The 25,403-nt window shown below is 39.4% G+C and overlaps 2 protein-coding genes across 3 annotated transcripts; one reads left to right on the forward strand and one right to left on the reverse strand.

The window, feature by feature from the left end:
* Positions 1 to 184: 184 nt before the first annotated feature.
* Positions 185 to 18,883, reverse strand: LOC146320951 (grainyhead-like protein 2 homolog). 2 transcript variants are annotated; one of them, XM_084725918.1, is made up of 15 exons: positions 18,483 to 18,883; positions 17,572 to 17,758; positions 17,023 to 17,460; positions 16,807 to 16,862; positions 13,663 to 13,819; positions 13,262 to 13,373; positions 10,127 to 10,221; positions 3,558 to 3,716; positions 3,366 to 3,423; positions 3,002 to 3,141; positions 2,869 to 2,906; positions 2,567 to 2,658; positions 2,389 to 2,474; positions 2,138 to 2,202; positions 185 to 763 (listed from the first exon to the last, which is right to left on the reverse strand). In XM_084725918.1, exons 1-15 carry the CDS (start codon positions 18,494 to 18,496, stop codon positions 649 to 651), a joined length of 1,812 nt encoding a protein of 603 aa, XP_084582044.1. In that variant the 5' UTR covers positions 18,497 to 18,883; the 3' UTR covers positions 185 to 648. The 2 variants fall into 2 exon arrangements, with proteins under 2 accessions (XP_084582044.1, XP_084582043.1); XM_084725917.1 differs by having other exon boundaries at positions 13,561 to 13,819; positions 18,483 to 18,882.
* Positions 18,884 to 19,849: 966 nt separating this feature from the next.
* On the forward strand, positions 19,850 to 24,670 carry LOC146320952 (zinc finger protein 706). The gene is made up of 3 exons (XM_084725919.1): positions 19,850 to 20,004; positions 21,025 to 21,173; positions 23,022 to 24,670. The coding sequence occupies exons 2-3, from the start codon at positions 21,039 to 21,041 to the stop codon at positions 23,115 to 23,117; spliced, it is 231 nt and encodes a 76-aa protein (XP_084582045.1). The 5' UTR covers positions 19,850 to 20,004; positions 21,025 to 21,038; the 3' UTR covers positions 23,118 to 24,670.
* The last annotated feature ends 733 nt before the right edge of the window (positions 24,671 to 25,403 follow it).

Here is a 25,403-nt window from a genome sequence, read left to right on the forward strand (position 1 = left end):
ACCTCAAATAATCCTAACTATCCCTTTATGTCTAAATATATGCATACCAGACAATAACTGTTGAGTGCGAGAGCAAAAGCTGTTGCGTCGACTTGCCTTGAAGTGAGAGCCATTCAAACATCTGATCAAGTCATTTCAAAGGTTCCAACATTAAAATAGGCAACAGGAAGGATGGCAGAAGGCACAGAGGAAGCAAACAGCAGTCCCCTGCTGATAATCCAATAAGACTGCTGTATACTGTGGCGTCTTCATCCTGTGAAAACACAGCAGGCTGGTTGGATGCTTTGTGGTGAGACCTTTCTTCTGGTGCACCAAGTAAATTCCTATCAGCTATTTAAAACTTGAGTAGGTGTTTAGCCAGGGAATTTCAAACATTTTCAACCATAAGCCACAAATCTTGGCACTTCCACGAGTTTTTAAAGTGAAGCCTGTGTTCCCAATGCAAGAAATCCTCCTACAGCAGGTTGTCTAGTTAACAGGTACCTCACGAATACTGGTGAGACTCCCATGTGGTCTTCCTCAAGGAACACCTTTTGCTGTCATCTAACACTGCTTCTAGCAACGTTCACAATTTCAATGCATGGCATGGCTAAGGTTTCACCCGCCAGTCTGACTGACTGATCAGTACAGTGCTGTGGCCAACAGCCATTAGATCTCTGACAGAGTGACACGCAAGGAGTCCGCTGAGCTCTCCATAGCCAAGATGAAGGTGTCCTCGTTGGAGTAGTGCTGGATGATGTTGTCGTCCATGTTCACCAGAACCCTGGAGAAGACAAAACACATTAACCCTGTTAATTTAAGGCAGGGGTCGCAACCTGGAGATCCAGAGCCGCATGTGGCATCTTTAGTGACACTCCAGTGGCTCCCTATGGTTTTAGAAAATAAGTGTTTGTTTTTAAAAGTTTAATTTTCATTTATCATTGTTGTGGGTCCACTGTAAAGTTGAAAAAGTTGAGAAAACCCAAAATTTTGAGCCCAAGTCAAACTTTTAAGTTTTGAGAAAGTTTCACCAGCTACTAATCTTTTGTTGAGATAATTTACTTTTCTTCTTTAGATAAACTTAAATCTACCAAGGAAGGTTGCAGACCCCTGATTTAAGGCAGTGCTAGCAGCATGGCTATAGATGGCAATGTTGGTCTGTAAGTCAGTCCACCACTTTAGTCAAGACTGAAATATCTCAGAAAACTACAGCTTTCCAAAAGGTTTTTACAAACATTCATGATCCCCAGAGGATGAATCCTACTGACTCTGATGATCCTTTGACTTTTTAATCTTGCACCATCAGCAGGTCAGATTTTTCACATATCCAATGGTGGCTTCTTGAGAACTGTGGGTTTGAGTGAAGTGTTTTGAGAACTGTTGGATGGACTGTCACAAAACTAGATTCAGACATTCAAGTCCCCCCTCAGGATGATATAAAATGGATATAGTTTGCCTTCCATATACTTTGATTTCTGACCAAATATCTGTAAAACCAATGACATTTCCATCAACATTAGCTGTTCACTGTGTTTAGAGCAAATTAGCAAATATTTAAGAGATAGTTCAGATAATTTGAGGTGGTGTATGAGGTACTTAGATGGTGGTTGATACACCCAGTTTGGGGAAGCACAAAGGAGAAGCAAGGAAGAAACGTAGTTTAGCCAATTAAAAAAGGCGATCTAAAAAAAAAATCCAGACAGTCTACAGGGATAAAATGACTGATTTCACTGGTTGAGCGAGACTGAGCAATATAACAGTGGTGTCCCATCAGAAAAGGCTGTCTGATGGCAAGATAACATGGTGAAAATATTCTAAATATAGTGTACACTTAAACTTAGACAACTTTTTTAGCTTCCTTTGTTGCTAACCCTGTTCATAGCAGTTCATTGCCTAGCTTCTGTGCTGGTACCCTTCTGTGCTTCTCTACACTGGGGGCATGTCGACCCCCATCTACTGTAGGTAGACTGTACAGTGACTATGGTTAAGTAACTCATGCAACTCCACTTCAAATAATGTGATCTACCCCTTTGTCATGCTAACAAGCCACACTAACATGATAAAAGCTCAAAGCACTACTCTGCCTCAGTGCAGCTTCACAGAAGAGGATAATGCAGCTAAAGACTCTTGTCTTGTTTCAGTAGTTTGACTCACTCACCCTTTTTTGCTTTTTTGGTAAACTTTAGCCATCTTGTCAACAGGCACTGCATACTTCTCAGAGATCTGTGAAACACAGTGAGGAAACAGTGCATTTTCAACATGTTGGAGCGCACAAAGTGTCATCTTTACTTAAAAAGAATATATTAATGATCTGGGGATTGACTAATCCTGTTTAGCACACTGGATGTCATGTGTTTGTCTTATTATTTCAGCCAAAAGCAGCTAAAACAGTTCTCCAATAATACTCACTGCCTCCATCAATGCTTTGAGGGTGGGTGTGTGCAGCATTAAGGCATCGAACACTTCATCACACTCCTTCCTCACATACAGCAGAACTGAAGAGTCATGAATAGACAAATCAAAAAAAAATTACTTTACTCAATGAAAAATGGGGGGGGGGGGTGAGAGAACTGTGACATTTACAAACCTTTCCTTTCCAGTTCCACTTTGGACTTCTTGGGCTGAGGTGGACGGACATCTTCCTCAGAGGTGCATGACACCCTTTTCACCAGAACACTCCTGAAAAACACACACATACACATCATCGCCATCAGTTAAAGGGAATGATAGTGGATCCCTGCTCATTTCTGACATGAAAAGGCAAGTTTTTTTTCCACTTTTGCTCAGGACTATTCGACTTTTACCCAAAGAAGTTGTTACACAGGTGGACTGCAACACATCTGAGTTTAGAGCAAACCAAAAGTGTGAAAATTAGAGTCTGATACTCACCCGTCTCTGTTGACCTCCTCAGTGTTGAAAGCAAACACCTGCAAATGTAGAAAAAAGGGCAACATGAGGCACACTGCAAAACTGTACAATGAGTGGACTGGACATTTCCAGACATTTGAAAGGGGTCTCCCACCTGTCCTGCTCTCTGCAGGTTTCCAAAGTGGACGTCAGGAATGAAGAGGACGGGCTGGGAGTCCAGGTCTGTCATGGTTTTGAACAGCGTGTTATCAGCCCTCTTAATGGTAGAGGTCGTTCCTGAGCTGCCATTTTTCCCTAATAGGAAGAGAGGTGAACTCAGCATCTGTTGCCAGGCAACCACTCCAAGCATAGATTTGATAAGGTTTGATTACATTTGGCTTTTTAGTCTTCAGCTGAGCTCTTCTATTCAATTATGATTTCCTGGAAAGCGCTTTATAATCTTGTTTCAGTGGGTTTTAAATTAAGCAACTATTTCTGTACATAAAATCAAAAATAATTGAGATCATTCATGTTTTTACCTTTCATCTTTTTCCTGAGCTGCTTTTTCTCCTCATCACGAAGCTTCCTCTCAGCACCCTGCAATACAGACAAGTGGTTGACTGGACATAAAAGGCAGAATACGCTCAAAGGCAGTACACGTAAAGAAAAAAGAAAATCTTTAATTCAAGTTTAAATGATCCAGTCATTGTCTGCGAGCAGGTCATCTTCACCTTGTCACAGAAGACCTTGATCTGAGCGAAGGCCCTGTGAATGGGCCTGCTGCTGCAGCTGTTGTAGCTGTATGTGTCGATCTGGATTATCAGCGGCATCCCCTTCACGCCCTTCTGCGAGGAGAAGTCCGTGCTCAGACAGTTCACAGAGATGAAGACCTAGGAAACAAAAATGAGACAGAAAACAAGGTCTATTTCTGGACAACAAGCAGTGAGTAGAGTAGCTCGACTCATTTGAAAAAAATATTTGTGTTTCTATGATGAATTTTGTTTTTTATATTTGCAAAACTTTACTCAAGCCAAAAAAAGCCACTTTAAGTATAAGGGGGGAAACACTTGTGCACATACTCAGTGGGCCATATAACCAGGAAGTAAACCTGGAAGCGTATGCACCAGGCAATCAACATTCACTGGACTGACCTGGCACCATCTTTACATTCACTATCTTGATCATTATAATATATCTATTGCTGTGAGACCTTTTTCATGGCAGCCATAGTGATATGAAATAGTAGAGTAAACACAGATGTTACCTTTGATACTAATTAAGGCCTTTCCAACATGTTGACAACACTCTGTTTGACTGAACTGAAACTTAATTAGAATCATTGGTAACACTTGTGTCCACTCTACTTATTTCATATCAGTATGGCTGCTATGAAAAAGGCCTATTTATTTGGATTCAACAGGTGGACAGTTGAAGTAATAACTTGTAACTTAAAACTAATAATAAAATGTACTACTTAAAGCTATGGTTGGTGATATCTCAAAAAAAAAAAACTTTTTGGTATATTTGCTGAAACTGTCACTACATCCTGGCAGCAAAACATGAGACATGCTATGTGAAAAAAAAAAATCAGCCTCCTCTGGCTCCTCCTAGTGCCCCTAATGGCATTTACAAGAATCCATCACCCCTGAACAAACACAACCAATCTCATGTACTATTGTCAGGATATAGAGACAGTTTTCAGCAAGTATGACAAGAAGTTATTTTTATAAAAGTTACCAACTGTAGCTTTAAGGTAGTTTTGCATGTCACCAACTCAGTTAAAGCTCAGTTAGTTTTACAGCCGGTCTGTCTCAGGTGAGCAGTCAACTCTGATGGAGATCTTTGTTCCCATGTGAATCTTGAGCTGACTCATAAACGGAGCGATGAGTGAGGCTGTCACAGGGTCGTGAGTCACAGCAGCAGTTCACAGGCCAGAGGCAACACTCCCACTACCACTCAACTGTCCTTATGTTAGAAGTTTTATATGCTGGTAAATCAGTGAGAACACACTTGTGAACGATTTGATTTAGAACACTGGTTCCCAACCTGGGGTCTGGGCCCCCTAAGGTGGTCCCCAAAAATCTCCAAGGCTTTGCCTGTTCTGAGGTTGTCAAAATTACATTTACAAGTTAACAAAAGACACAATTTATACAAATGTCTACATATAAAACTATTTTAAAACATTTTTTTAAGAAAAATTGTTAATGTTATACTAGAAAAATACATTTACCAAAAGGTAAAGCGTGTGTGTGTGTGTGTGTGTGTGTGTGTGTGTGTGTGTGTGTGTGTGTGTGTGTGTGTGTGTGTGTGTGTGTGTGTGTTTTTGTGTGTGTGTGTTTTTGTGTGTGGGCTTGGGACCTTAGCTTTTCTCATATACAAGTGGGGTGGGGGGTGTTCCAAAATAAAAAGGTTGGAACAGTGTGTTTTGTGTACTGTAATACTGATTTATCAGTGTTTTTTTTTATTGTTCCTGACCTCCCTGTGCCACAGCTTCCAGAAATGCGAGGCTTCGCTACAAAATCATTAAATAATGTAGCAGAGCAGAGCTGTTGTCTTGCTGAGCTGCTGAATCTCTTAAAAGCTCATGAGAGGAAAACAGAATTCACAAAATCTCACTGTACAGTCCTTTAATATCACCATCTTAAACCATCTGTACACTGTAAACAATACTTGCGCTTATCTAAATACATTCAGTTACATGACGGAACAGATTCCCATGAGTGATGATGATCATTTTTAACGCCAAAGCATCTAAACCAACATGAACTTCTGATGAATGTTCCAGTTAAACAGGACTGACAGCTTGAGGTTGGACATCTAACGGTAGAGATTCCTCGCTGTCGTTTTCCCACTACGCATCAGCAGCATCGTGTCTGAACCTGCAGAGGTGAGGGCTGATTGCTGGAAAGGCCTGGAGCACAAATGAGCCTCCTACACGCCTCCACAAATTCACACCTCCACAGACCCAAGCCATTTAAATTTCTCCAGAAACACCGGACGCGTTGCTGCCATCATCTGTGAGTGTGTGTGTGTGTGTGTGTGTGTAGGAGGCTTGTTTTGTTTACATGTTCCACACGTGTGAGCGTTCAAATAGCTTCCTAAAGAGAAAAAAAAAAAGTTCGCAAGGGCGCTCATAAGTGGCTGTTCTGTGCCATCAGCTCCACCAGGCACAAACAAACAAACACAGAGTCATGCTGCAGGGAGCAACTCACCTCCCCATTACAATGACGATGACGTTTGTCGCCTGGCAACAGCACAGCCATGCCAAAACAAAAAGCAAAACGCAATAAAAATACCAATTTTGTGTGTCAGCCCATCAAAGCCTGATTGGAGGTCCAATTACGTTTTGAAACCAACATCTCAGGGTGGCACAACAGAGAGAGGCAGCAGTGACGTGAGAGCCCACATATTTCCTCACAACAACAGAGATGTTCTCTCTCAGCCTCTTCCACCTCATTTCCAGCAGCCTCCGGTCCTGTGTGGAGGCTTCTGAGGGCACAGTGTGCAGCAGCCAAGCTGATAATGATCAGCACAGACACACATTCACAATTATTATCAACAAAACCAGAGTCAACCTGCTCACCACTGAGCACCACAGCTCTCTGATTACAATCAGTGTTCTGAGGAACGATTCCTTCACCCTTCAGTTAAAGAGAAATACAGAGACGATGGAAATGAAGTGTGATAAGATGAGAGTTAGGACTGGGATGATGAAATTAATATTCAGGTTTGGGGAGCAATGGATTACATGTAACAGGATTAAATAATCTGGATACAAAAAAGATAACTGTATTTCATTACAATTATAGAAAAAAAGTCAGATACATTCTGTAAAAAAAAAATGGGGATTATTAGTAGAATTACTATTTTAAAATAAACAATAAACTACCATGAACAGTGCACACACAACTGCCAATTCATCATTGTGGCCTCTAGTGAAAAAAAGCTTCACTGGGTGGAAATTTTTTGTTTTTAAATCAATCAATCAATCGAATACTTCACAACAAAGGAAGAAACAGCTGGACAAACTAATAAACTTAGCAACAAATTTAAAGCACTTAGGGATGCAACGATTAATTGATTGTTAATTGACTATTAAATTAATCTGCAACAATTTTGATGAACAATAAGCCAAAATTTTCAGAGTTCAGCTTGTTAAATGTGAATATTTTCTGGTTTCTTTACTCCTCTCTGTCAGTAAACTGAATATTGTTGGGTTGTGGACAAAACAAGACATTTGAGGACGTCACCATTTCCTGACATTTCATGGACCAAACAATTAATCGATTAATTCAGAAAATCACTGAACAATTAATCAATGATGAAAATTATCACTATAAAAACACCATATTAGGCTCAACAGTTCCACCATATTTTATATTGAGGTAATCCAAACATCAGAGTAATGAAGTTACATTCCTTTAATATTGTGATACTTGGATTACATTACTGACTACATTTTTTAACAGGTAATTAGTAACTGCATTAGAACACCTTTTTTAAAGTGACCCTCCCAATCCTCTTAATAATGTAGTATCAATAACAATGTTTTATGTAGCATAACCTAGAAAATATAGGACAAAAATCACACATCAAAGAATCAAACTGATGTTCAGTGAAATGAATTGTTCTCCACTGTTATTTATTACACCAGTAAATCTTTTCACACATCTTAAAAAGCAAGACTAAAGGACTACAGATTATTGGGGGGAGGGTGCCTTTCCACTGAGCCAACAGACACAATAGCAGCACCCTGCTACAGTAAATGGAATGGGACCTTAATTAGTTTTATTGGTAATACTTGTGTTTACCCTACTATTTCATATCAATATGGCGTTCATTATAAGAGTCTATTAGCACTAAACACAAAGTTGGTATTTGGTTAAAATGCAAAGTACTGGTCAAAACAACATTTTGACCTTATGGTACTAGAGGAAAAAATATCCTTAAAATATCAGCGGATATACTATGTTTATTACCTTTTCAATATCATAGGCTGTACACTGAACAGGGATAACATTATGACCACTGACAGGTGAAGTGAATAACACTGATTATCTCTTCATCATGGCGCCTGTTAGTGGGTGGGATATATTAGGCAGCAAGTGAACATTTTGTTGAAGGTTTTGACAAGGACCAAATTGTGATGACTAGTCGACTGGGTCAGAGCATCTCCAAACCTGCAGCTCTTGTGGGGTGTTCCTGTCTGCAGTGGTCAGTATCTATCAGAAGTGGTCCAGTGAAGGAACAGTGGTGAACTGGCCAAGGTGGGCAGCCAAGGTTCATTGATGCATGTGGGGAGTGAAGGCTGGCCCGTGTGGTCTGATCCAACAGATGAGCTACTGTTGCTCAAACTGCTGAAGAAGTTAATACTGGTTCTGATAGAAAGGTGTCAGAATACACAGTACATCACAGTTTGTTGTGTATGGGGCTGCATAGCTGCAGACCAGTCAGGGTGTCAATGTTGACCCCTGTGCTCCACATAAAGCACCAACAATGGACACATGAGCATCAGAACTGGACCACGGAGCAATGGAAGAAGGTGGCCTGGTCTGATGAATCATGTTTTCTTTTACATCATGTGGATGGCCGGGTGCATGTGTGTCGCTTACCTGGGGAACACATGGCACCAGGATGCACTATGGGAAGAAGGCAAGCTTGCAGAGGCAGTGTGATGCTTTGGTCAATGTTCTACTGGGAAACCTTGGGTCCTGCCATCCATGTGGATGTTATTTTGACACGTACCACCTACCTAAGCATTGTTGCAGACCATGTACACCCTTTCATGGAAACAGTTTTCCCTGATGGCTGTGGCTTCTTTCAGCAGGATAATGCACCGTGCCACAAAACAAAAATGGTTCAGGAATGGTTTGAGGAGAACAACAACAAGTTTGAGGTGTTGACTTGGCCTCCAAATTCCCCAGATCTCAATCCAATCGAGCATCTGTGGGATGTGCTGGACAAACAAGTCTGATCCATGTAGGACCTACCTCGCTAGTCAACTTCCAGGACTTAAAGGTTCTGCTGCTAACATCTTGGTGCCAGATACCACAGCACACCTTCAGGGGTCTAGTGGAGTCCATGCCTCGACAGGTCAGGGCTGTTTTGGCAGCAAAAGGGGGACCAACACAATATTAGGCAGGTGGTCATAATATTATGCCTGATCGATGTATGTGCAATATTTTTTCTATTACGTTTCATACCATGTTTTAATACACTGTGTAACTGCCATTACCACTTTTCTATTCTGCTTACTTTTGTACTTAATGCATCTGTCCTCTATCAGGCACTGTTACTCTTTATATACACTTTACATTTTATATTTATATTTCAATTATTTGATACGCTATTGTTGTTATTCTTAATTTACTGTAATTTTGAAGCAATCTGGCACAAGTCAAGATATTTTCTCTCAAACGTTGGCCTTCTGTACAACAAGTATATAGACAAGGCAGCTTGATGGCGCCTTATCACAATGACAGTGGAGTGAAGGTTTACTCCAAACAGTAAATATTTATCCACAAACCCACAAAGCTGCAATTACCTCTCTAACAATGAGGCTGTTTGTGGAGTTTTCATTAAAGCTGAATGGGAGCCACAGCCACAGTCTCCTGAGCCCAAAACACCCCGAGGCTGATGCTGTGTGTGTGTGTGTGTGTGTGTGTGTGTGTGTGTATGTTTACACCTTGTTTGCAATTTGTCTTTATCCACCTGCCCACCTTTACAAAGGCGAAATCTGAGTACCCTTTCAAGGTCTGATGCCATGTGCGCAGTGTGTCTGCCCTCCTGAATCATGACCCAACACACACAGAAGATACACCCTCTGTCATGGAGGACAAAGAGGTTTGGGGGTGGATGGAGGGGTCTGGCAATATGGCTCCACCAACTACTCTGAAACCTTGACATGTCAACAGTCCATGAACAGTACAGAGTCTCTACAGCTGATGAGTCCTCAAGACAAAGACTTGTGGTTATATTGAGCAATCTTTCCCACAAGCAGCTACAAGTTTGTTGCCAACAAAAGGAAAGAAAAATATTCAAAACCAAAACCGCCTGCATGAAGGCGAGGTAATAAATAATGACCAGTTTCACCTGTGGATCAGTTATTTCTTACTTTGATTTAAACAACACTAGAGCTGCAACGATTAATCAATTATTAAATTAATCTTTCTTTTTTTACGAAAGTGAAAGCTGTGATTTCGGCTTCCTGAATGTGAATTTTACTCCTCTCCAACAATAACCTGGATATCTTTGCGGCCCTAAACTGCACAATATCTGTATGCTTCTTTGGCTTTGTTACCTTTGCTTCTTCGCTGACATCCCACGTGAAAGAGACAGCGTTGTAGGCAATTTCCTCCACGTTCCCGATCGTGCTGAAGCTCTCCTTGTAGTCGGCTACATGCAAAGTGAAGATCAGAGGAAACTCTTTCAGTTGGTGTTAGATAAGCAGTTTCTCTGCAGAAAAATGACCCCTGAGACTCATAGATTGTTATTACATGTTACATTATTCATTCTGATGCATCACTGCATAAATAGTATTTCATTCTTGTACAGTTGCTGGTGAAGGTGGAACTAGTTTAAACTACTTTATAAACCTTTTGGAAGTTTTGCTCAATGGTTTCAAATAGGCAAAGGTCAAAATTCTGGACCTTGGTTAGCCAGAGGGCCACAGCTAATCATTCTAGTCTCCTCCTCACATCAGGGCCCAGTAGACTCAGAACCATTTTCCATACACGTACTGTTTTTGGCTTGACTTGATGTGACTCAGTGCATCAGCCCAGCACAGCAGGGGTTTGCATCTCCATTACAACAGGGGCAAACCACTTGAAGGTGTGTCTTTAACTGGTGACACGTACATCTTTAACTGAGTCATGCAAATGTAGCTATATAAGTAAACTTAACTTCCTCTAAACGTTTCACAATAAAAGTCCCCTGTTATTTTGTTATTTAAGAGCTTTAATCAAGCAACAAAATCAGGAAATGTTGGGTTTCCATCAGTAGTTACTTAACATGATTCTATCATTTTCACATCAAAATTATTTTAAAAAAATATCTGATTGCGATTAGTTTGACTGATATTGCAATTTTGATATGACTTACAATGTTGGAGGTAATAATCATTTTTGCGTCATTATTCTTATTTTGACTGAAAACCATGTTAAAATGACTATAGTATGATTTTTTTCAGCCATCTGTACTAAATGAATTAAGTCTGGAAACTGATTTGTAGGACAAGAAAGCTCTGCCTCACAACATTCATTAATTTAAAAGTTTTTTTGACTCATTTTGCCATTAGCAAATATTGCAGAAAAACATATTTTTTTAAACGCAGGTAAACATGCTAAAAACAGGAGATTGACCCTTTCCCCTGCCCGTAGACCAGCTTACCCTTTCCTTTTTTTATGATGTGCACTGGAAAGCTGACACTGAACTCGTGTGTGTGCAGCAGGGCAGAGAGAAAGATGATTTTAAAAGTGTGTTCAGCTGTCAGCACTTTTGTGGCTTAAAATTCATCTTTGTGGTTTGTAGTTGAGTTTCTCTCTTCTGTCCTTTCATGTTCGCTGCCAGCTGACAGGAGCCGTGTTAAGTTACTGCCAATAAAACCCGACATTTCCTTATTTTGCTGCTTCAATAATAGAAGCTTTTAGTGAATAGTAATTGGGGACTTTTATCATAAAGATTTTAAAGGAAGTAAAATGTTTATACAGCATTTAGTTGCTTGACTTAAGATGAGCACTTTATCAGTAAATACAGACCTTCAAGCAGGTGCAAACTTGCATGTTCTGGGCTGATCCACTGAGTCAAACCAAGCAGTACATGAAGATGAAAAAGGGGCAAAAGAGGCGATGAGCCTTCACTGCTTCCGCCAAACCGGGGTGAAAAAAGCGTGTCCACCAGGTGTTGTGTTGAAATCTCTGCCAATCGGACCTGGAGACGATAAATACCTGCAACTACTGCAGAGTCTTTTGACCCAGGACTGAATGCTGTTTGTACCCTTTCACACTGAAGAAAAAAGCCAGATGTTAACAGGTGTTGGTGGTTTTTTGTTCAGTGTAAAAGGGGCTCTACCCAGCTGAAAGCAAACATGAAAACAAAGCAATCACTTGGAAGTACAAACTGGGATGAAGGAGAGACACAAGAGATTCAGTTATGTATGCAAAGGCATTTAAAAGCATCTTTCTCTCTGCTGTCCTTCACAGATCTGAGTTAAGTCTCGCAACACACACTTGTTCTAGGATAAGAGGATCACGGGTCGGCCATAGTGGACGAGCCGTCACCACAACCTGCTTGAAGGCAGACAGGGTTCATGCCTTGGCTGGACTCTGGAGATGATCCATCTCAGGTGTGACTCAGCAAAGCTCACCGCATTGTAAGAGGTTTTTGAAAGAAGACAGAAACAAAGTTCTGTTTCACAAATTTATTTATCTTGGCTGGGAACCATGGGTTTCATTTTTAAACATGTTTTAACTGTGTAATGTAATATTTAATATCTATTAACTGTATAATCTTTATCTGTAAAGTCAGGGGTTCTGACATTTTTTGAGTATTTTTTTAAGAAAAAATAACAAAATTCTTCTTAAATGTTAATAATGTCTGATGTCTTTACTCCTCTATGACAAAGATTTTGGGGTTGTGGACAAATCAAGACTTTTGCGGATGTCATCTTCAGGTTTGGAAAACAGTGATCAACATTTTTCACCATTTCTGACATATTATGCACCAAACAACTAATCAATTAATCGAGAAAATTATCAACAAATTAACTGCTCGTGAAAATGGTGGAGGGTATGTCAGTCTCTTGCTCATGAAGTTAGCCAACAAATCTAGTTCTTCATGAGTAAAAAAATACCATAAGGCTATTGTTAACTCATAAACCATTCAACATCTGCCCAGTAAGCCAGATTCTCCCCCCACCTACATCAGGTTAGAGGTTTTACCATGGTACTACTGGCATGGACTTGCCACAGACAAACCAGTGTCTGACATCTCTGCTTCATTCCACTGAGTTTTCAACCGCAGGCTGAGGCCTGTCTCTCGCTGATTGTACAGGATATGGCCTCGGTCCAGGGCCCCACCTATTTCTCATCTTAACGTCTCTGCAACCCCATTGGCTGCCTCCTCACAGGGCTCCTGTGGGAATCGAGGATTGACAGTTATTCAAATCGTGTCGGGTTTCGCTCCAGGGTATGCGACGGGATTCTCCTGGAGGCTCCTGCAGGTTTGCCACCTGCTTACTCTCCTTTTACCTTGTGTTTCTGTGGAGCTTAGGTGTCAAAATATCGACATCAAAGTGTGATATTCAATACCAAAGCGTGTGTGTGGGGGTCATTTTTGTATCTGGGCCTGTTCCACATCTGTTCTAATTAGAGACCCCATCAGGCCCTGAATGTAGCGGACCGACCTGTCACTGAGAAGATAACAATAAACATCATACCAATATCCAGGACTCTCTGTTTGGCAGTGTGCTGGCGGGAGTGCCAGTATTTCCAATTTTTCAGCTGCTCGTCTCTGCACTTGTCTTCCTCAAATACGACCATGATAACACTCTGTGGAAGCAAAGATAACAGATATATTACAGCAGAACCAGGCCTTAACAGAATTAAGATGAATCAAAAACAAACATCACATATCTAAGTGTAACAAGTCTTCCCTCTAGCAAACAATAAGCTACAAGTAAAACCCTCAATATCTTCCTCTACACCTCTTCCCAATATACTATCTCCCCTCCCTCACCTGTACAATACTGTCCCGCTGCAGCTCAGAGCCTCCCATGGTGCATTGCTCACTACTGGAAGGGCTCCCATCAGGCCTGTGTGACGGCGGCAGTCCACTCACCCGCACTTTGCCTCTGGGCTGCCGTAGGGGCGATGCGAGAGCGGTCTTCGACAGCGTCAGAGTGTAGAACTGCCCCCGGTTCAGGTAGGCCATGGGTCCCTCTCCCTGCCGCGGCCGCAGAGACATGCTGGCCTCCAGACAGTACTGGAAACTGTCACTGGGACAACTTACAGTTAGCAAGTGTGCAGCAAACATCATGCAGATACACTATCTACTTTGAGACAAGAATGAAGTGAAATGCGCACAGATGATGTCAGCATTTTAACACCAATACTGGATTTTTTTGGGCCGATGTTGATACTGATATTCGGGAGTAAAAAACATTCTGATAGCAATATATTAGCCGATAATCTGTATTTACATATATATAATCCAAAATGACATTAGGGCAATAAAACAACTTTGACTGGTATTCTTAATAATTACAAATTTAAAAAAGAATGAAGAAGGGAATGTAATAACTGCGTAAGACACAAAAAGGACCTTACAGCTTAAAAGAGCCAAGAAACCAAGTGTGCAAAGTAAACTTTATGATCAAAGGAAGTGAAGACAGAGGTTAAACTTTTATTTCATTATTTGTTTTTTTCTGTTCTTTAAATTAATTGACACACCAGTGTTCTTACTCTGGATCTTATCCTGAGTATACGGCTATATGTACTATTTATTTGTACTTATTTCTTTATTTTTGGTTATTTCACTTTATTTCACAACAATACGTGAATGGAAAGCAATATACAGAAGGTTTATAGTAAGGGTGTCCCGATCCAATATTGATATCGGGTATCGGTCTGATATCAGCCAAAAAACGAGTATCGGATTTTATTGGACTGCATCTAAAATCTCTGATATAAGCGCTCCGATAAGCAGTCCATTTTCCGCTCCAGCACTTCTATGCATAGGTGACTCTGGTTGCTGACTATTGTTCTCTGTTTGAGTAACATCACTTGATCAAGCCTTTTCTAACATTACACACTACAAAATAAGGAATAAAAGTATGTATGATTCGTGCTGATCTCGTATTGGATCGGTATCGGCCAATACTCAAGGCTGCAATATCGGTATCGTATCGGAAGTGAAAAAATTGGGACATCCCTAGTTTATAGGATTAATCAATCAAATAGATGAGCTATGTAAATTCAAATTCTGTTATGGCTCTTTCATAGGAATGATTATCTCCAAAATGAATGAGAAAAAAAACAGCAAAAAACCTGGTCACACACAAAAAAAAAACAAATGGAGTATGATTAAAGAAAAATGGAAGTCATACCACTTGAACTGAGAAAAGGGCTTAAATACACATAAAATGCTGCCTATAAACACTGATGCTTATATAGAGAGATATAGTTGTGCTAGGCAAATATCGGCTATCCAATAATATCGGCTGCCCCACATATCTGTCTGGCTCATTTCTAAACAAAATGATCAAAGGACCTCCAATGTGATGCAGCACAGCTTTAACTGATGTCTGGTGATATTCTGTCTTTTTTTTTTTCATATTGTCAACACATCCCATGAAAAGATCAAGACCAGTGATGAATTGTTGCCATTAACTAAATACTGTATGTGTATCAAGAGTGTGATATATCCTCTTTCTCTGTGCCATAGAGTTTTATTGTTGTCGAGAAACTATTGAAACACATGAACAAGCCACATCATTTCTCTGGGTGACACATTCCTCCATTACTATGATCACAAACACACTGTATTTAATTTCAAAGGGAAAGTGCGCTATTCTGGAGAAAGACTGTTTACATTTGATCTCAGCAATCAACCAAATCTTCCTTCAGTGCTCCTTCAGAAGATTTACCTTCCTTTTCGTTTCTCCTTTCCTTCCCCTCGTCCTGTGCACAGGCACAAACCCGTCATGTAGCCGATCAGCTGCAGCAGTTTTGTGTGTCTCAATCCGAGACACTTTTTGCACCTAGCATCAAACATCTAACATTTTTTTGAGCACACACACACAGGGAGCTAGAGGACCATGGGGAGATATCCACTGAATCTGATTAAGAAAAGCGTAACTGGATTAAAAAAGCACACCCCACCTTTAACTCAGTCCCTCATATCGCATCCTGCCAGCGTACAGTCAGTACTCACTAGTGCAAACGCATATTAATCTACAAAAAATAAATAAATAAATAAATAAATAAATAAATAAATAAATAGTACCCAACAAACACTATTTTCTCCTTACATAATCACCAGCTTTTGGTCATGACTATTTAAAGGTCCATTGCATAACATTTACAGGGATTTATGGGCAGAATGTCAGAAATTAAAATATGATATTCATAAGTATGTTTTCATTAGCAAAAAATCAGCTGAAAATAAGAAAAATAAACATACTGATACTGATTCCATTTTTTTGGTGACAATATATCCTTTACAGATTTATATATAAATCAAATATGTCCTATATGAAATGTTTTGATTTGCTTTTTTATTTCTAAACTTGCTCTGCATCAGAAAACACCCAAGTTCTAGACAAAAACTCACACCTTCAAAACAACTTTAAAATGTGTTAAAAAGTCTTCAAAATTGAAAACTAACAACACCTACTGATAACACTGATATTTATATCCATATATATTTTTTATTGAAAGTGTTGATGACTTAATCAGACATAAAAAAGAGTTAGGTATACCCTAAGGATGCCTGTCTCACTTCCTGGTTTAAAAAAGGCGTGAATACTGCTCAAGCACTGGGAAGATTTCTATTTTTCAACAAATTCATAAAAAAAATATTGTCTCAGCCATAACATGTCAACTCTGTAAATCTTCTAAATCAAAGCTAAATAAGAATTATGGTTTAAAAATGTGTATTTTGATTAGCATTCAAAGGACTCTCTGCAACTTTAAAAAAATAAAATGGCTGCTCACAACAACTATACTGTGAAATGAAAAATCAATCATTAGGAGGTCAGCCTGTCACAAAGTTTACTAGCCGAGAGTTTGTCTTTTGTCTAGTCTTTCTCAAAATACGGTTCTGTCCAATAACGTATTGGACTGTTTTTACTTGCTAATATTAGTATCGGTCCAAAAAATCCAGTATTGTTTGTGCTCTAATCAAAATATTTTGTGTGCACATCCACTGTGAACCTATTAGATTTGTGGAGTCTGTATGTTTCGTATGTGAATTTGAACTTACACTGGCTGACTGTAGTGGAATTCATCAGCTGCCGAGGAGGGACTTCTGTGGTACATCTGTCAAAGAAGAATATAAAGAAGAATATACTGTGTGTTTTGGGAAGATGCAGGACACTGTCTTCAGTGGAGCAACAAAATCTTACATATGTGATCCTGGTTTACAAAGCAAGACATAACCTCCACCTCCACCTCAGCCCCCTTGTATAACAAGTCTCACCTCTCCTTCTGCAGGGTCCTCATATGCGCTGTCTGGGGTGCTTCTCTGTTCATCCTTTAAGTACCCAGCGAGGGGCAAATCATAGTGGCTCTGCTCGTAAACCATCCTTATCTGCTCTCTGGGTTCTTCTTGGTAGGCTCTTCCAGAGCAGGGCACCCCCACGGATGTCTGGCCCTCCGTCTTGACCAGAGCCAGAGGCGCCCCACCTCCACCTTTACAGTCTCCTCCTTTGGTGTCTCCTGCAAGGCAGATGGCTCCATACTTGGTGCTCTGATGTTCTGAGGTGGTGCTGTTATTTAGAGAGAGGTTGACAGGCATGGATCTGAGAGCCTGAAGATGCTGGTCTAACATCTCCAAGCTCCCACAGTTATCTGACCCAACAGCAGAGAGGTCTGTGGGTTTAATCCCGCTGGACACACGTCTCCTCTCTCTGGGAACCTGACAGGGTTAAAGCAAATACAAAAAATAAGATCTGACACAAATCAAACATATCATGTGAAAATCCTCTTATCATTACATTATTTTGGCTGTGACGCCATGTTTCCACACCTTGTAGTAGTCGTACAGCAGTCCCAGAGCTGCTGCGCTGTCCTCATCTCCATTGATGCTCATCATGGCCTTGGTGGCAGCAGTCAGCGGGTTCTCCAGGTAGTTCCTCCACGCCTCATCCTCGCTGCTGAACACTCTGCGAGACGGCACCGCCGGTTCGTTTGGTACCACCACCACCAGCCGTTTACTGGGAGGACAACAAGACAATGGGAAGAGACAATAAGCCATGCTGTTACAGCAAATCCAATCTGTCATTAACTGAAGCCAAGTCTGCCAAGCCACCAAGTCTGCCCCAGGCTGTTTCTCACCACACTTCAATCGAGTTCCCCGCTCCATGTGGGGTGTGTTTATGTAAGTTTACGTCTTAGGATAACTGCTCATATATCATAAACAAAAACGTACTGATTCACTTCTGAAAATGTCAAGTTGACATGATATTTTTTGAATGTGTCATTTTTGAGACATAATTCAAAGACACTGGCAGGAAGAGTTGTCGCTGTTTTTGAAGGTGCCATATGGTAATTTTTAATACATTCAAATCAAATCTTTAGCAATTATTATAGTACATATAAAAATAGCAACATTTAACCACACCAAGGTTTTCATAATACAAAATCCCTACAATATTAATATTATATTAATTTAGGTAATTTCTTAATCTGTAACATATATTTAGGGACCTTTATCTGTAGTTCCATCACTTGATAGAAACTGTTCCTTGTTTAATAGATGTTAAAGTAATAAATATAGAGAAAAAAATGTTTTTCGATTAACGTTTCTGCTGCCTATGTCCAAAAAACTAAGAAATAAAAGACATCCCAAATACTTTAAGTATTTGTAAATATATATATATTCATATATATATATGAATTAAGTTAAGAAAAACCTGTAATATGAATGGTTTGTCTTACCTTTCTAGATCCATGTTGCCTCTTCTTGCCTGAGAAACTGGACTTTCTAGTTAGTGCAGGTTAAGTTTGTGTGGGAGAGAAAACAAGGCGCGCAAGAGGCTGGCTCTATTTAACTTCTCAGTCAAAGCAGCCAATGAAATCATCTGTAACACTGCGCATTAAAATATGTTCACAAGCCTTTGCTATCAAATGAAATTTGAACCAACACTGGCTGGATGGAAAAGCTATATTTCTTGCACGGGCCAGGTGTCTATCCTGTTTGGCGAAGTGAAGTGGGTAAATTAAGAGATGGGCACTGCAGCATGTGAAAAGGCAGGATAAACAAGGAAACGAAAGCTGCCTCTCTGATTGGTTAAATGATTCTTCCAGGTGGCAGAGTAGGTTTCTCATTCGTTGGGCGAGGGAGGGAGAGAGCGTGACCCGAAATGAGAGGAAGTGGACGTGCTGGAATTTTTTTTTTTTTTTTCTTTTATTTATTTTTATTTATTTATATATTATTATTTTTATTGTGCTACGGTGCCAACTGTTTTCTTACTGAAAAATACAGAATGGCAACATAAACTCTCCTCACAAAGTTGGCCCACGTTTAAAGGAACAGTAGTCGGCCTATTTTAACATATTTTGTCAGAATTCTTATTTAAGTGGCAAATTAATCAGAGATACAGTTACTTTGACTGAAAATAAAGGATAATGTGGTATAATATATAGCATTAATTTAGATTATTATGGTGCACAGGTTCGTTAATATACAGTAAGGGGAAAGTATGGTAGATAGTCTGAGTTCACTTTGGCCTTATTGTCGTCTGTACCGTGACACCTTGTGGTAGCCATAATTTTGCACCACGCAGACATAAGATGTTAATAATATATGTAATACATAATTTACGTCGTTGGCTATGTGTGTTTTTATAATTATTTTTTTTATATAAATATTTACTATTAACTGTTTCATTTTCTATCAGCTCATTTTTGAGGCTTTTTCACTGTGGTGCTTGAGAGGGTGAAACTGATGCTGCCTTTACATGCTGTCTGAAAATTTTCAACTTCCCTCTCTCCCGCCCTATGTCCATATTGTTAATTGAACAATAGAATTACAAACAACAACGCAAGTCAACCATGGTATTAAAAACCTGGTAACGCTAAGTTGGAGAAAACAAACATACAAAACAAAAGAGATACACAAAAGAACATATGCTATCAAAAAAAAGGCAAATACATTTGCATACACACATTATAAGCAACAGATAAAACAATAAATTTAGAAAATAAATATATGAAAGAACTGATCCCGAATGTATCAACCTTTAATTCAAATGGAAGACCGTTTTACTTATCCTTAGAAAACCGGGACTCCTCGGCCACGACCACCGACGACACTGAAGGCAGCATTGATTGGGTCATGCGCATTAACGCGCAGTGAGGACAAATCACTAGAAGCGGCGGAAGGTCCAGAGGACTTAACCTAGCGTTTCTTCAATTTGATTTTCGTGGCTGTCTTCAATAAGACATTTATTTTACACTGGTAAGATATTTATAAAATGTCTATATGACCTTTAATGCCTAATGTATATTTAAATTCATATTTTCTATATGTGTGCTTCCACACTATCCTACCGAGCTAGCATAGCTAAGTTAGCGTCAGCGATAGCAACCGGCTAACAGAGTGCTTGTCTCTTAAGTCGTAGGACATGAAATTCGTGTCTTATTTAGGCTATACGTGTAGTGGAAGATGTGAATTTTGTGTTATTAAGTTGACCATGTCCCTGTCTCTTTGATACCGTCGCACTTAAAGCGAACGATTGCAAGCTAAAGTTGGCTAACGTTAATGCTAACTCAGTCCTTCCTTTCAGATCAGCTAAGGTTAGCTAGGTAACCGTATGCGAGCAAGGTATGGCTTAGACTGACCTCACACCACCACAGAGCTCTTGGGTGGATGACATGTTACAGTGTAAACAGTTGCCGAGGATTGAAGTTAATCAATAGTAACAAGCAAATTGAGCAACAGTTATAGTAATAAGAGCTGTTCTTTTTCATCAAAGACATTATCTGAATTGATTGTAAATTGATAAAATATTTGTCCCTCCCCGTCACTATCAGTCAGAAACAAAGTTCATAAAACCATACCACTGACCTAGTTTTTACTATTCTGTGTATAATAACTTTGAATATCTGTAGTCTGATTTTCTTCGGGGAAATTTCCTAGTTAATTGCCTCATCCCTGTGACCTAAAAAGTGGCAATTAACCTAGTTCTGCAAGATGTCTCACAGCTACTGATGTCTTGCACATTTTGAAGCCTACTGATCTCATAAGACAGCTGTCAAATAGTTAATCATCCAGGTTGCTTTATCTGAAACCTCAAAGAGTTTAGCTGCTTTATGTTCCCAGTTTGTGCATCCCTTGGTCCCTCTGTGATTTACATCTTCCTTTCCACCCCCTTCTCAGAACAGATTTCGTTGTTTGCAAGCTAGGTCTTTCTCAGCTTATGGCTCATCACCTTTTTCATGGTGTTGTGCTCATCAAATTCCTGTATAATTTCTTCAGGTCTAGCATCAGATATGGCCCGTGGGCACCAGAAGTTCCAGTCCCAGCAGAAGAATGCCAAAAAGCAGGCAGACATCAAGAAGAGCAAAGGCCATGACCAGAAGGCAGCAGCTAAGGCTGCTTTAGTATACACGTGCACGGTGTGTCGGGTATGTGCATAGGCGGCATCATTTAACCATTATGTAAGGATGGGTATTAGTAGATTGGGGATCAGGTTAAGGATCCACATGTCTTCCCGTACTGTCTGAGATTAAAATTAAAATTGTTCTCAACAAAAGAAGCTTTTGGTGAAAGTATGTATTAAAGAGACATGTCATTTTAGCGATGCTGTGGGTAATCACACTACCCAAACTCACAACTTTCAATAGTTATACTGAATTATCAGTCCATCAGGTGTAGGGTTGCAAGTAACAATTATTTTCGTAATCGATTTCATTGGCTTTCTTAATCTGTTGATTATTTCTTGATTAATTGATTAGTTGTTTGGATTATAAAATGTCAGAAAATGGTAAAAAGAGCTGATACGGGTTTCCCAAAGCCTAAAGTGATGTCCTCAAATTTATTGTTTTCAGAAGAACATAAATCAAAAAATATTCACATTTAAGAAGCTGGAATCAGAATTTGGGCTTTTTTTCAATATATTAATCGATAAATCATCAATTATTCGATTAATTGTCGCAGTTCTAATCAGGTGTATTTATTCTTGTTAGGGCTCGGCTATACAATATCACCGTAGTGTAATACAACCCCTTAAATCCAGGACAAGACAACATTTATGACATATCACTAGATAATATCTAAAATCTAAGACAATATCTAGTCTCATGTCAGGATATCAATATGATATTGATGTATTGCCCAGCCGTAGTTCATGTCAGTACCATCTAGCTTAGTAGATTATTGTTAGTGGTGGTATTGTACTGAACTGCATCAATTAAAAAACATGGCATTTCTCATATTTTGTCCTCATGGGAGGACAGGGACAGAACATAAGATGGACTAAGACAACAGTATAGTTAAATCAATATTTCTCTGACAAAATCTGACCACAGTTTCACAAAGGTAGCATTTATTGCAGGACAGTTTCTAAAACTGCATTGTGTTGTTAGGTGTTCCTAATAAACTGCCACCCTGTAGGTAGCTGCCATATTCCTACAAAGCTAACAGAGCAGTGTGCTCTTGAAATTCATATTTATCTTGTTAATATGATTAAGTTTTTAAGATTAATTTAATGTCATTAGCTGTACCAAAGATGGCTGTGTATGATGGATAGATGAATCCACAGTCTCTATATGTGCCATCTTTGGAGGAACATGGCGAAAAGCCCTCAGAAAGTTGGTTGAGGAGGCTCTACTGAAATTTTCAAATTTTCCTGAGACTGTCCGACAGTCGCATCCTCTTCAGTGATTGTCCACATGCACGTTGCAGGGATGAAAATGGGCAGAACTCTCAATCACATTGTGAACTTCACTTTCCATTCAATATGTTCTTACCTCTACCACTGTCTGTGTTTGCTGCTGCATTGCACTGATCGTCTCTGTGTTGGCAGCGATGAAGTTCTGTAAGAGCTGGTACAGATATGAGCTGACATGCAGACACCTGTTTTATGTCCTGATGTTACTTGTAAATGCAATATTTCATGTGCCTCAGCCTGTAAAGTAATCTTTTTTTGTCCCAGTGATTACATCTTAGCATCTCACCTATGAGGGTAGCCACTCTGAAAGTTTATGAACATGTTGGCATTTTTAATGTGGTGGCCAATGCATGTTTTGACCCATCAAATGACCTTGGTATGAAAGACTAGATATCCACTTTTATAGTGCTGTTGATATACCTGGGCAAACTGATGTCATTTAATGAGCGTAGACTGTAAATAGGCAGGATTCTGCTGTATACCTAGTATATTAATACCATTTAGTAGTGTGCATTTCATATACTGTCTGTTTTAATGTATATTTTCTAATGCTTCACATTTTTTCTTTCCCAAATTTTCTCAGACACAAATGCCTGACCCGAAGACCTTTAAGCAGCACTTTGAAAGCAAGCATCCAAAGTCCCCGATGCCCCCGGAGTTGGTCGATGTGGAGGCATAACAGATTCTTTCTTTCAGTAAGACAGTTGGGGCTGATTCAGGGCAGGTTCCTACATTTTGCAATGTTTCAGATAATATATCTTCAGTACAATTTTTCCTCATGCTGCTTAATTTGGTAATTGATATGTGGGTGTCAAATGCAGGGATAGTACTCGCCTCCCTGTCTGCTCATGATGTTTTTTTTCCAGATTAGATTTTTTGCAAAACTATCCATACTTGCCAGAATTTGACCTGGGACCAGTACTGAAGGTAGACGCACAGCAGACAGTTCCCCTGTCGTGGCTTGTGCTTAAAAAAATGTTCCTTTGCTGATTGTATGCAATATTTCTATCTGATCATTTCAAAATGTTGTGCTCACAAGCCCAGCTTGTCTGTGGGCTCTACCACCATTACACCATCTCAGGGCTCCCACTGTTTCTTTGAATTTAGGAGAAAATAAGAATTGGCACTGGCTCAGCTGAACAAAGTTGTAATACTAACATGATTGGAAGTCATCTGCATCCAAGTCCAATGTACTCTGAAACCCATTATGGATTTTTGACTGAAACTAGCTAACGATGTGCCAGCGTTGGGATCATAATTATAGTTTATTCAGAATAACTTGCTTGGAAAGACACTCAAAACCACTTGTGTGTTCTTTTAAGCACATTCAGATTTACTTCCAGTCTGCACTGATTTTCTTTCCTTTCCTAGATAATTTAAAAAATGTCAAGACATCTGTAGTTTTTGTTGATATGAAGAATATATGAAACACATTGTGCTACACGGGTACTGAAATTGTGCATTGCGTTTTCCACTCAGATTTTCATGAAAGCATCTAGTTCATGTCCACTGTGTAACTTTTTCATGTGCAAGTGTTTTAAAAAGTTGACCAGAGAGGGCACTGCAAGACTACTAATAGCAAACCCTGTTCATGACACAGTTTCTTCAGCTCCTGATTGTATAAAACATTCATGTTATCTCTCACCCTGTTAAAAGTGGTCAGTTGAGTGAATAAGGGTGAAGATAGAAAAACATGTGAGCTGGGTGTTGTAAAAGATAGCACTATCCTCACAGTTTTTCATTTTAGAAAGAAGTATGTGCATGGCATAATTGTGTGCACCACTGTAGTATTTGATAAAGATTTAGTTCATCACTGTTGTATTTTGCAGTGTAACCTGTCTCACAGTCATCTCAATGGCATATGTGAAAACGATCCTAAGTGCAGTCTCCCGTTCTTTTAGTGTTATCCTGTCATGATGGTGCAAAAGTATTTTGACTCTGAACCCGCATTAAAAGTGTGATCTACATTATACACTGTAAGTTAGCTTTGGTTCTTATTTTTTTATATTAGTTTCTTTTCATAGCATGCTAACAGACAGAGAATTAATTTATAGAAATGAACTATTTTCAATACATTCTGACCTACTGGTCATTAACCACTGACATTGTATCACTGTGCTAAAGTCTGGATGACAACCAGCCATGTTTTTACTTTTGTAATAATCATATCTTTGTCCACGCAATGTTATGTATAGCCTTTTAATAAAGGTGTTACTTTTATATGAACCATTATTAAGCTGTGTGTTTTTGATCATTCCAAGAGCTTCCACCTGCTTTATTGTTTGTTGGTTTAATGCTAATTCAGACCTCACCTGGTTATGTACTGTTGTTATTGTTAAACCATTCTGATCACTAGCCTATTACAGCAAACACTCGGACACTATTTTTCTTTGCAACAGAGGTGGAGATTAATTACTATAATAAATCACACTTCCTCATCTACCTCTGCTCTTCCCAGTCCTCTCACTTAGTGCTCTGGACCCCATAAATTTAATCGCAATAATCTCAGATTTATTAGCTTGTCAGGTTACACCCAGGTGAGAGGAAAATACCCCTATTTGCATTTGCTTGTCCACATAGTTTATGATCAAACCACTTCTATAATTAAGAGTGAGAAATGTAACATGAAGTTAACAAGAACTGACTAATAATGTTGGGTGTTTATCAGTCACTCTCGAAGAGCAGCAGCTCCAAACATCACATGTGGATGTATCAATAAATTGCATTTAAGGAAGCTAGAGTGTGCAGACCTATATATAGTTAAACTACAACTGACAGTCCATGTGACATGTATCCATACTTGTACACAGATATTCTAAGCATGGTTACTTATATACATACAGTATATATTCTCCCATCTACATAATAATAACATTATTTGTATAGCACCTTTCAAAAATAGTTACAAAGTGCTTTACAATAAAAGCAAAAGGCAAATAAAACTTTAAAATAAAATAGTTACAGC

The sequence above is a fragment of the Lutjanus erythropterus genome, chromosome 9 (assembly GCF_056507025.1).
Source record: "Lutjanus erythropterus isolate fLutEry1 chromosome 9, fLutEry1.hap2, whole genome shotgun sequence".
NCBI lineage: Eukaryota > Metazoa > Chordata > Actinopteri > Lutjaniformes > Lutjanidae > Lutjanus > Lutjanus erythropterus.